This window comes from Pan troglodytes, chromosome 6 (assembly GCF_028858775.2).
Source record: "Pan troglodytes isolate AG18354 chromosome 6, NHGRI_mPanTro3-v2.0_pri, whole genome shotgun sequence".
Classification (NCBI taxonomy): domain Eukaryota; kingdom Metazoa; phylum Chordata; class Mammalia; order Primates; family Hominidae; genus Pan; species Pan troglodytes.
In genome coordinates this window covers 155,230,097-155,242,457 of record NC_072404.2, presented here as the reverse complement: position 1 = coordinate 155,242,457, position 12,361 = coordinate 155,230,097, and the positions used below count along the sequence as shown (strand labels likewise).

At 41.5% G+C, this 12,361-nt stretch overlaps 1 protein-coding gene across 10 annotated transcripts in view; it reads right to left on the bottom strand.

Annotated features, from left to right (window-relative positions):
- Positions 1–12,361, bottom strand: part of TBXAS1 (thromboxane A synthase 1) — a 241,618-nt gene that overhangs the window by 136,145 nt on the left and 93,112 nt on the right. For all 10 annotated transcript variants that reach the window (XM_063815029.1, XM_063815030.1, XM_063815028.1 and 7 more), the window contains one exon: positions 9,254–9,306. In XM_063815029.1, coding sequence (XP_063671099.1) covers positions 9,254–9,288 — 35 coding nt within the window. In that variant the 5' untranslated portion in view covers positions 9,289–9,306. The remainder of the gene's footprint in view (positions 1–9,253; positions 9,307–12,361) is intronic.

Here is a 12,361-nt window from a genome sequence, read left to right as displayed (position 1 = left end):
AGCTGCGAACGGTGGGCTTTTACTGACTTTGTCAGAGGTTTCTCAGAATCTTAAACCACAAAGAGGCAAACACAATGGCCTCTAACAATTTTCTGATGCACACTGATAGGGGCTGTCTCATTGGCTTGTAGTCATCCAGTTTACAACTGGAAAGGACTTCAGATATCATCTGGCCCTTTGCTTCTCAGATTGCTGATTTTGACTCACTAGTGGTTATGAAATCAATTTAATGGGCTGTGACCAACTTGTAAATGTTTTATTTTTTACGGATAGAATACAATACAATAGAATAGATCAAAGTGGTTCTTATACTGTGAATAAGGTGTTCTTCTGTAAAACTTTTATTTCAAGTGTATGTGTGTGTATTAGATAACAATGTGGTTAATATATTATTTACTGAGGTTCAAGATTAAACAGTGTCAAAATCACCGACCTAGTCCAAATCCCACATTTTACATCTAAGAGAACTAAATCTGGAGAGGGGAAGTGATTGGCCTAAATCCATTAAGGTAACAAGCAGTAGAGAGAAAGAAAGTTGAAGCTGGGATTTTAACTGCAGATTTCTACTGTAAGCTATCATGCCCTGTTGGATGTTTCTACCCAAAGAAGAGGGAATTAATACAGGTTCTTGATCTTTATGAGGGTGGGTCACAAAGACTTAGACAGCAGTAGTCATTAAAATATGCAGCAACCATCACCCATATGCTGTTATAGAAAGAGGATGGGTGGAAATGAACTGGTATAAAATAAATGGGCTGAAAGAAGAAGTTAGAAGTCCAGAAAATTAGGTAAACTTCAGAAGGGTCTTTGGATCAAGACTGGGAAAGAAGGTGGTCTTAAATCATAAGAAAGCATGGAAGCTTTGTAGAAATACACTATTTGGTATAACGAGATCATGCTGCTGGCAGATAAGGGTGAAGAGTCTATTAATGGTTCATTCAAGAAAAGTGGGACTCAAATCAAATTCCTCTGTCTCTTTGGTCTAAGCCACTTATTTATCTGTGGACAATTGTTCCTTTGATAATTCCACCTACTGGGCAGTGTGCTTGGCTTGGTGATAGTTGTCCTGTGGACAACTTTCTTCCTATTCTCAAAGGCCTCCTAAAACATCAGCACACTATGTCAGGGCATTCACTTTTAGAGAATAATGGCCCCCCTAAAATGCAATAATGCAGTTTAGTGAATTCCAATCATTTAAAAAATGTGCTCTTACAGGCTTAGTGTTCATGATTAAGCTATTTTGACCAGTGAGAATATTGGTATTTCACTCACTGAATGATGCTCAATAATTATGACCTACAGACCATCATGATGGTCTCACATGAATTTTGCTTTCAGATTCACATTATTGGGAACGGCAATGCACAGCTTTGCTTTCAACGCTTTCATGAAAGCCAGCTTTCACCAAGCTAGGGGACCCAAATATTGCCCACAGTTTGGCCTCATGGCCAGAGATGTTAGAATAATTCAGGACTTCTGTGCTTAATTCCACTGTTTCAAGGGTATTGTGTTTTCTCAATGATCATAGTATATTTTCATTTTCATCAATTCCTCTTAGAATTGAGCCACATTTTTGGGTCAAACATTTAGTAAATGAGCCTCATACTGAGGCTTGCACTTTTATCAGGAGCAAAAACCTAAAGTTTGACTCCTTAGCATCAGTGTCTGGGAAGCTCTTCCACAACGGTGGCTTAATTTCCACCTTTCTTCAACATCTATGATTCTACTGAGCTCAGTCCAGTTTAAAAACAAGTGCCATCTCCAGGTGTCAGCTGCCCAATTTAAGTCTAAGTACTTGTCTTTTCTTGGACAAATCAGCAATAGTTTCCACCCTACACTATCCTCAGCCACATGTTCAAGCCCAGTGTATTCAGATGTCTCATATCTTCTAAGTCAAAGAACAAACATGTCCAACAGGTGAGTCTTTCAGAGCCCTTCAATTCCCGTGGTTCTTGATCCATGATGGTAGGCCAGGAAGTCTCACATAGCCATCTGCCAGTATTAAAGTAAACCATCTCTATGCTGTTCTTCAACCCCATCTAAATAGTACATAAACATGATGGTTAAGAGCAATTACACGAAAAGTGTTCACACCTTAGTCACTTCCAGAACACAGACTCTCCTAATGGATGGCACCATGGAAGCTGAGCTTTAAAAAGTATTGAAACGACCTTGTTATTTTGATTGCTGATGCCACATGCTTTTCCTTATGTATCCCAAAGTTCTCAACTTCCTCACTGCCTGGTGACAAGGTGCTATTAGTTCATGCATGCTAGCTAATTAAATTTAAAAAATGGTGCTAAAAACCTCCAACTTGGAGGCATATGAGACACCTCCCCCTCCTGTGGTGTGAACTTTGAAGCTAAGTGTCAGGCCCTTTATACCAAAGGCTTATTTATTTGCTAAATTGATTTTTTTTTTCAGTATGGGACCTAAGGTTCCCTGGGAGATAGATTGCTTCAGGCTTTGATACTTACAAAGATGTTCTTAGAACACCCTACTGCAGCTAGGTACAAGAAGCTACAAACGTGACATCCAAACGAGGATATTCAGTGCAGCCCTGGCTTGTGATTAAGCAGTACAACAGAACAGAGAAGTCAGAAATACACCTAGGAATTAATAAATGATAAAAGTGACATTTCAAATCATTTGGAAAAGGATGAATTTCCAGATGAAACTCTACCCTCTCGGGGGGGGAAAAAAGGGTGTGTCCCTAACTCCATCTTCAAAACCAATACCTGATATATCAAACATTCTATATTTTAAAAATAAAATTTAAAAAAAACTGGAAAAATGAAAGTTTATGAAAAAATATGCTTGGTGGAGAAAACCTTTCTGAGTAAGATGCAAAATGTAGACACTGTTAAAATCAATTAAAGTCAACAACACAAAAACAAATGTTTTCTGATTGGAAGAAATATATGATAAGCAAAGTCAAAGACAATGATAAAGAGGAGAAACTATTTAAGGCATATAAAAGGCTACTTTCTTTAATATGCAAAGAGCTTCTACAAATAAAGTGGGAAAAGATCAATAACCCAACAGAGAAGTGGCAAAGGATCCCTCAGAAAACAAAATACATTGCATTTTAAACATATGAAAAGATGCTCAAACTTGCTCATAATTAGAGAAATGCACATCGAAACTGCAGCAATACACCATCAAATGGTAAAGATTTAAAATTGTGACCACACATTTTAATGACAAGTATGGGAGGGACATATGCATATTTATGGGAATCTAAACTGACATAATCCCTAGAAAGAGAAATTTAGTCATATTTATCGAAATTAAAAACATAGACCATCTTTGACCTAATAATTCCATTTCTAGGAATTTATCTTGCATACTTACCCCAGACATCAATGATGTGTGTACGAAAATCTTCACTGCGATGGTGTTTGTAAAAGTAAGAGATGTTTATCAATTGAAAACTTGTTTTAAAAATTAGGATACATTCATAAAGGAAATCCTTTAAAATACTACCTAATTTAACAAGAATGAATGAAGCAAAATGGGACAATTTCCCAAATACCATTAATGAACAAAGCAAGGTAAAGAACAGCATGTATCATATATGATCCATTTGACTATAAAGAAATTTTTAAGAGAGGTTGCCTCTGTGAAGGAGCAGATGGGCCCCAGGGTGGGAGCAAGTGTACTTTTTTCTTATACTCATTTGTACTTTATGAATTATGTACAAAGTTCATGCTTACCTACCTACAACTTGATGCTCTGATGGGAGTATATGAGGTTATGCAACAAGGCCGGCATCATGAAGGGATCCAGGAATGCAGGTGCCACTTACCAAAATGGAGCGGCATAGGTGACGGATGCCAGGAAGTGTAAAAGTCAAGTTCAAGAAGAGGGAGCCAAGATCAAAACTAAAGTGATGTTGGGGGAAGAAGAAATGGGGATGAGGCTAAGTAAAAGCAGAACTATAGAGCAAGCATTTAAAAGACAATGAGATAGGCTGGATATGGTGACTCACGCCTGTAATTCCCACATTTTGGGAGGCCGAGGGAGGTGGATCACTTGAGGTCAGGAGTTTGAGACCAGCCTGGCCAACATGGTGAAGCCCCGTCTTTACCAAAAATACAAAAATTTGCTGGGCGTGATGGCACATGCCTGTATTTCCAGCAACTTGGTTGGCTGAGGCACCAGAGAATCACTTGAACCTCGGAGGTGGAGGTTGCCATGAGCTGAGATCGTGCCACTGCACTCCAGCCTGCATGACAGAGCAAGACTCTGCCTCAAAAGGCAAAACAAAACAAAACACACACACACACACACACACACACAAAACGAGATAAAGGGAAAAGGAGCTTTGAATGGCAGCCTTTAGGAGTTGCTAATGACCTGAACTTAGGGCACTGTGTAAATATTTATTCTTACTTAACTATAAGTAATTAATAAAGGTTTATCATCTACTGGGTTACAAAGTCCAGCTACAAATTGGAGGGGATATAATCTCTATCCAAACAGGACATATTGAATATATATCAATATATGTTTATATTCAATATTGGTATATATTGAATATAAACCATATTCAATCACCAATGTACGACGATAATGTTGATTCTGTTCTTACAGAGTTTGGGAAGGAATATAAATCCAACTTGGGGCTCATTCTCAGCCTGAAGGAGATAACAAGTAATCATTCATTGATGAAGGTTATCCAAAGCAATAAAGCCTTGCCTTCTTTGTGTTACATGGCCAGGCTGCTGTGTAATTCAGGAGAGTTTTTTATCACATACCACCACGACTAACAGCTGTATAGGTATCCACGCCAGTCCTCCTGCTTTACATTCAAGTTCAAAGAAGGCAGAGACACCGTGTGTAGTTTTATTTACACAGAACCTGGCAAAGCAGGCTACATAAGTAGACACTTGGTGAAGATATTTTGTTCTCGATGATGGTGGTGGTGATCGTGGTGGTGGCAGTGTTGGTGGTAATGATAAACATTGATGTTGTCTGCCCATCTTGATGGAAACCTTCTCCAGCCCTATTGTCCCCATGGCAGGGAGTGGGAGGGGAATTGAGTAAGGAGTCAATTTCCAGTTTTGAGCCTCAAACTCTTGAATTGCTAGGGTGACAACCAGATAATAAATATACATTGCCATCATAGTTGGCTTTCCAGTCTTGAGCAGTGAGGAGATTTGCCCTGCCCATTTTTCTCCCAACATTCAGTGCCAAGCTGTCATCTAAAGGCCCAATACATCTCTACACGGCATCAACAGTGTAGAGTGTGGCATTTCACTTGTCAAATGATGAATCAATCTATTATTTCAATTTTTAAGAAGACCAAGCTGGGATTGATTATATTTCCTAGTAATAAAAGTAAAATAAAAAATAAAATAAAAACTAATGTAATTTAAATTAAATTGTTCTCTGCAAGAAGGGTCTTTGCTGTTCATTGAGCATAGTCCATTCCCAATGAGTGAAACCATGTTGCTAAAATTTAAGCAGTAAGAAAATAACATTTAGAGTTAGAAAAGACATTCGATTTAGATTGGTTCAACCCTTTCATTTTTACACCGCCACCATATTGCCTGTAAATCTGGGAGTAGATACATTTAAAAAGAAGTCAGTGTTTTATGGCTCATCTTTTTTTTTTCCAAAGGAGAAAAGTTGATAGCTTTATAGGAAGAAATTATGCCATCACCTTTCTTTTTTCCTTTTCACTAGAAGTGGGAACAAAGAATGGAGATGATACTGCAATCTTGATCTCTATAACCTCATTTGAAATCATTCTCTATGATTTAGGTTTTCTTGAAATGAAAAGGATAAATTGTGTTAACTTAGTTAAAGTTGGAGGAAAAAGTTGATTGGATATCCTGTTGTCAAGGAAACCAAGTCGCTCCACCTCTCTCTCTCCTCTCTCTCTCCTCTCTCTCTCCTCTCTCTCTCCTCTCTCTCCTCTCTCTCCTCTCTCTCTCTCTATCTCTCTCTATCTCTTTCTCTCTATCTCTTTCTCTGTCTCTTTCTCTCTCCTCTCTCTCTCTCTCCTCTCTCTCTCTATCTCTCCTCTCTCTCTCCTCTCTCTCCCCTCTCTCTCCTCTCTCTCTCCTCTCTCTCTCTCTATCTCTCTCTATCTCTTTCTCTCTATCTCTTTCTCTGTCTCTTTCTCTCTCCTCTCTCTCTCTCCTCTCTCTCTCTCTATCTCTCCTCTCTCTCTCCTCTCTCTCTCCTCTCTCTCTCTCTATCTCTTTCTCTCTATCTCTTTCTCTGTCTCTTTCTCTCTCCTCTCTCTCTCTCCTCTCTCTCTCTCTATCTCTCCTCTCTCTCTCCTCTCTCTCTCCTCTCTCTCTCCTCTCTCTCCTCTCTCTCTCTATCTCTATCTCTTTCTCTCTATCTCTTTCTCTTTCTCTGTCTCTTTCTCTCTCCTCTCTCTCTCTCCTCTCTCTCTCTCTATCTCTCCTCTCTCTCTCCTCTCTCTCTCCTCTCTCTCCTCTCTCTCTCTATCTCTATCTCTTTCTCTCTATCTCTTTCTCTGTCTCTTTCTCTCTCCTCTCTCTCTCTCCTCTCTCTCTCTCTATCTCTCCTCTCTCTCTCCTCTCTCTCTCCTCTCTCTCCTCTCTCTCTCCTCTCTCTCTCTATCTCTCTCTATCTCTTTCTCTCTATCTCTTTCTCTGTCTCTTTCTCTCTCCTCTCTCTCTCTCTCTCCTCTCTCTCTCTCTATCTCTCCTCTCTCTCTCCTCTCTCTCCTCTCTCTCTCCCCCTCTTCTATCTCTCTCTATCTCTTTCTCTGTCTCTTTCTCTCTCCTTTTCTCTCTCTCTCTCTTTCTCTGTCATTCTCTCTCTCTCTCTCTCCTTCTCTCTCTCTCTCTCTCTCTCTCTCACACACACACACACACAACTAGTTCATACAGTGCCCTTTAAACTCTTAATTTGGCATTTACAAATTATTTTTAAATACCCAAAGGCTCTACTTTGGATATCTGTACAAGAAACACTCAAGAAAAGTGGTTCCTAGAATTCAAACTCAGTCAGGACTTTTTCTGATTCTGGTGAAGGCACTGTCATTCTGAGTCAGTGCTGTGTCTCAGAAGCATATGAGACAGTCTCCAAGTCATTGCCAACTCAGCTGCAGAATGAGACTGTTGGAAAGAAAGAGCTGGAATGAGAAACTTTAAAAAGCAATAGACTGGGTGCGGTGGCTCATGCTTGTAATCCCAGCACTTTGGGAGGCCAAGATGGGTGGATCACTTGAGGTCAGGAGTTTGAGACTAGCCTGGCTAACATGGCGAAATCCCGTCTCTACTAAGAATACAAAAATTAGCCAGGCATGGTGGCGGGCGCCTGTAATCCCAGCTGCCCGGGAGGCTGAGGCAGGAGCATCGCTTGAGCTCAGGAGGCAGAGGTTGCAGTGAGCTGAGATCATGCCACTGCACTCCAGCCTGGGCGACAGAGCAAGACTCTATTGCAAAACAAACAAACAACAACAACAAAAAAAACAAAAACAAAAAGCAATAGAACCACACAACGGTAAGAGAAATGTAGACAGTTCAATTTCTTGAGCCTTTATCGAGCACCTATCACGCTTAAAGCAAGAAGCTATGCACCAAAAAGCAAAAATGAAAAAGTAAGTGAAGGCCAAGTTGAAAGAGATCTTAGGGAGTGAAGCAGGGTTGCTTGTTATTTAAAGACACGCCTTGCCTCCCCGCTCGTCCATCTGAGGAGTACACCTCCCTGCTCCATCAATGTCAGGCTGGGCCAGGTGTCTTGCTTTGGCCTCAAAGTGGCCACAGTGCCCTCCTGCCCACATCTTGGGTTTAGCCATGTGACTTGGTTTAACCAATAGGGTATAAGCTGAAATGATTCAGCAGAAATGTATAATGTTCTTGCACCATCAGGCTTGCTCTCTTGAGTCTTTGCCCTTACCATGAGAACCTGCCAGCCGAGCTTACACTTCCAAAGAGGATGAGAGACACGCAGAGCCTTGGTGCACCACATGAGGCCCTCCCCAGCAGATACACCCAGAAGTCCAGCGGAGCCATCCAACCAAGTGCAGCTTAGGCCAGCCAACTCCAGCTGACCTTTAGACACATGATAAATCATAAATTGTTGCTTATGTCACTGAGTTTTGGGGTAGTCCATTATGCAGCAATGACTAATACAGAGAGCATCTTAACATCTTAATTTATTACTTTTTCAGGACCACGTAGCAAACCAAAAAGTAGGTAGAAGAACTTGACCAAAACTGTGGGCCTCCTAGGAGGGGCCATTTCCATAAAGAGGACAAGCCAATCCCTTTCAAAAATGGGTATCAGGAGAACAGACATCATGAATACTATGGAGATAGGACCCCCAAATCACTGGAGCCCATTGGAATGTACGTCGGCAACACAGGAGAACTTTAATGCACCTACAAAAGTGATCGCTGACCCAGAGGTCTACGAAAAGCTGCAAAAAAATCGCTCAGTGGCTGAAGAGAAGCTGTGTGAAAACCAACTAAAATGATTAGGACTTCAGTGTGGAAAGACACATGTTGAGAATCAATACAATTCAAGCCTGTTAAATCTTGAATAGAGTAAGTGGTCTGAACGTGGGTTTGCTCACCAGAATCTGGAATTTTAGAAACAAAGGAGCATACAAAGGAGAAATTCAGAGAAAATAAAGAGAAGGGCTATATTACTTTACACGGCCAAGAACTAGGGTGACCATATGCCCCAGCATATCCGGGATAGTCTTAGGTGATACGGTCATCCTGGGGTAATTATTAATAGCACTTCCTTTCACTTTCAAAAGGGAACTGGACTGGGTGATAAATTACACGGTCATGTTGCTGGCAGCACACTTTCCCCATGGGCTGAAGGACCCGAGTCTGAGTAAGGTTCAGATATGCTCATGGGGTAAGACCTGCTGTGCACTGTCAAGGCAAGTTGGACAGTTTGTGCTCTGAGGCAAAGAGGCCACCACATCCTGTGGCCACACCCCTCAGCACAGCAACGGGAGCTGATGCTGTGCCCAGCCCAGCAAGGCTGCAAAGGCTGGAAAGTGGTATTCTTTCAGGCCAGCAGAGTCCCCCCATGGGCAACCCCAGGGTCTTCTCTAGAAGCCTTGTCTGTACTGCAGGACACCCTCTTTGTGGGCCCTTTGAAAAATAGAAACACATACAACATTCCTAATCTTGGCATTTCTTCTATATCAGTTCAACACATGAAAATCAAAATATCGTACATAATAGAAAATATCGTACATAATAGAAAATATCGTACATAATAGAAACATTGAGTTTCCTTCTTACCCACACAGAGGTCCATACAGCTTTCTGAGCTCCATTTGGCTTTCCCAAAAACCCTGAAGGAAACACAGCACTATAGTAAGAATAAGATTAAGCAAAATTCCAATTATTCAAACTTATTCAGAAAACAATCTGGAACAGCAACAATACAATTACAGAAACAATAAAAAAGAATGGAAGTTATATTGCTTTCAGGTACTTTGAAACATTGGAATAAACAAAAGGCTTTAAAAAAAATTGCCATGTAAAAGTCTTGGACAGGAGAGATCACCAGTTCTTAAACTACTTATGTATACTTGCTGTTAAAATATTCAAAAAGTTTGCTTTCTCAACTATAACATTGCCCTCTGAAATTTGATTTAGCATTATCATATAGCCCTTTTTACTGCCACTATATGTAACTTCTACTGAGTCTATCAAAATTATCACAAATTCTGAATTATCATGATCCATTCGAGTTAAACTTTAATTAAATTCAACATGTTTAAGATATATAAGACAAAATGCTAGACACTTTGTTGTTGTCGTTGTTTTGTTTGTTTTTTCAAGACAGAGTTTTGCTCTGCCACCCAGGCTGGAGTGCAGTGGTGTGATCTCGGCTCGCTGCAACCTCCACCTCCCGGATTCAAGCGATTCTCCTGTCTCAGCCTCCTGAGTAGCTGGGATTACAGGCATGTGCCACCACACCCAGCTAATTTTTGTATTTTTAATAAAGACAGGATTTCACCATGTTGGCCAGGCTGGTCTGCAACTCCTGACCTCAGGTCATCTGCCTGCCTTGGCCTCCCAAAGTGCTGGGATTACAGGTATGAGCCACTGTGCCTGGCTAGACACATTTTATAATGGGAAAGAAGTGTAGCTGGGTTGATGGAGGGGTGGAAAATGCTAGATCCATTGTGTGGTGGGAATGGACTAGACCTGAAAATACTCATGAGTTGGGGTGGGTGTGGGGGGTGGCAAATGGTAGATTTGTGTTGTGAGAATGGAGTATGGGGTGGATACATAAGGGGTGGAATGAAGGTGGAAATTTGGGGGTTAGGAGTGTGGATGTCCTGCATGGAAACACATGCCTTTCTCATGAAATCTACTGAATTCTGCAGCGTAAGCTTGCCATATATCAAGGAAAGTATATATGAATATAAAAATAGTCAGCGAAATTACTATGTTCTAGAAAGAACTTGGCAGGGTTTGTAGCTGTGAGGATGGCGGGCTGCAAAGGAGCATATGTGGAGGCTCTCCAGAGGCGGGAGCACAGCGTTCTCCTCATGTCGACAGCTATGCCGTTTTCCTCAGAATGTTAATACCAAATTAATTATTCCACAGAATACAACTGATCATTTCCCCCCAGAAATGTGTGAAATGCATTTTCTTTAGCTTTCCGATCTGGTTTGTTGTTCTATCTTGACACTTTAAAATTTCTTCACACTTGTTTCAAGGGGCTAACAGGAAGCCTCATTGAGACTGTTGTTTGTGAGCTTAAAAGTTGTGAACCGCCCACCCCAGAGAGAGAGATGAGAGGAGAAGGTGTTTAAAAATGCTAGGAAGACAGAAACAACAATGACAAATCATGGAAAAGGTGATGGACACAGAAAGGAATGGAAAAGAAATAATTGAGAAGGTGGGGGCAGAAAAGGACAGAAAGAGCAGCTTTCTTTTCTATCTAGTGCCAAGGGCCAGCCTTTCCGGAGGTAGGGATGGGGGAAATTCTAGAGATGTTGAAGGGATATTATCAGTATTGTCCCAAATTTAGTCTTCCTGCCTTTGTTTGGCTTGGTGGTTCTTCCCATGCAGGGTGTTCCGGCTCCTGGCGTTGGGTCTGGAGTCAGTGTCCCCGTGACTTAGCAGAATAAGCCATCTGGCTTCTGAGAAAACCCAATGTGAGAAAAAATAACTGTAGACCATAAAGTCCTGACCTATATCTACAAATGTCTGTTGGCCATTTCCACTGGCATGTCACTCGGGCAAATCCCAAGCAACATACTTAAAATAAAACTTGTCTTCTCCCTGAACCACTCCCCCACCCAACGTTTTATTTCTGTCAACCCATAGCCATTCTCCCTGTTCCCCTGGCTCAAAGCTTAGACTTATGTTTGACTCACTTTGCCTTGAATTCTCTACACTAATTTGTCACAAGAGTTCTTCATTTTGCCCCCAATTATCCATCTCTATTCACTCTCATCACCGACCAGACCGAGCCATCGTGGCTTCACCCCTGGACTTCAGCAACAGTTGGGTTCTACAGCTCTAACCTATGTTCTTCTCCCTTGCAGAGTGTTGTCCATTTCAACGTCCCTGTCCTCAAAAACATTAACACACAAATAGTTCTTCACGTGCCTTCCTACCCTGTAAGCATCTAGTGCCCCTTTCTCTCACCCAACTGCATTGCCCAGTGCACCTTAGTATTTGGCCTCTAGTCAGTCCAGGCTGCTGGTCAACCTGTGCCGTCATTCTCACGTTGGTACACTCACATACATAGTGCCGCCCACCTGGTGTGTGTACCCTCGTCTCTATGTCCACAGGCCCTGAAGGACCTCCTTCTTCAGGAAGTTCCCTAGGATGATTCTAGCCCTGACAGATCACCCTCTCCTCTGACAGAAGATTACAGCCACCGTCTATACCACCCTATTTAGTGCTAGGGTGTATCTCATCTGGTGTTGCATGCCATCATTTGACAGTGCACTTGAGGGCACAAGTAACCTCTTCTTCCACACTCTAGGGTCTGATGTATTTAGACATACAATATATGGGGTTTGGGGGAAATGGGTAAGTGAATGGATGACAATTGAGTCCTCAATACATATTGATAGTGATAAGAGATGGATTCTTGCCATCACATAACAATTCATATAAGTAGAGGAGGGCTCACGGCATCACAGAACACCTTTACCATTCAAGGTGTGGGGACCTGGACAAGACCAATGTTTCATGCAGAAAGCCTGTCCTGGGCTCAGCATATTTTATTTTATTTTATTTCATTTTATTTTATTTTTTGAGACAGATTTTTGCTCTTGTTGCCCAGGCTAAAGTGCAATGGTGCAATCTCGGCTCAGTGCAACCTCCACCTCGTGGGTTCAAGTGATTCTCCTGCCTCAGCCTCCCAAGTAGCTAGGA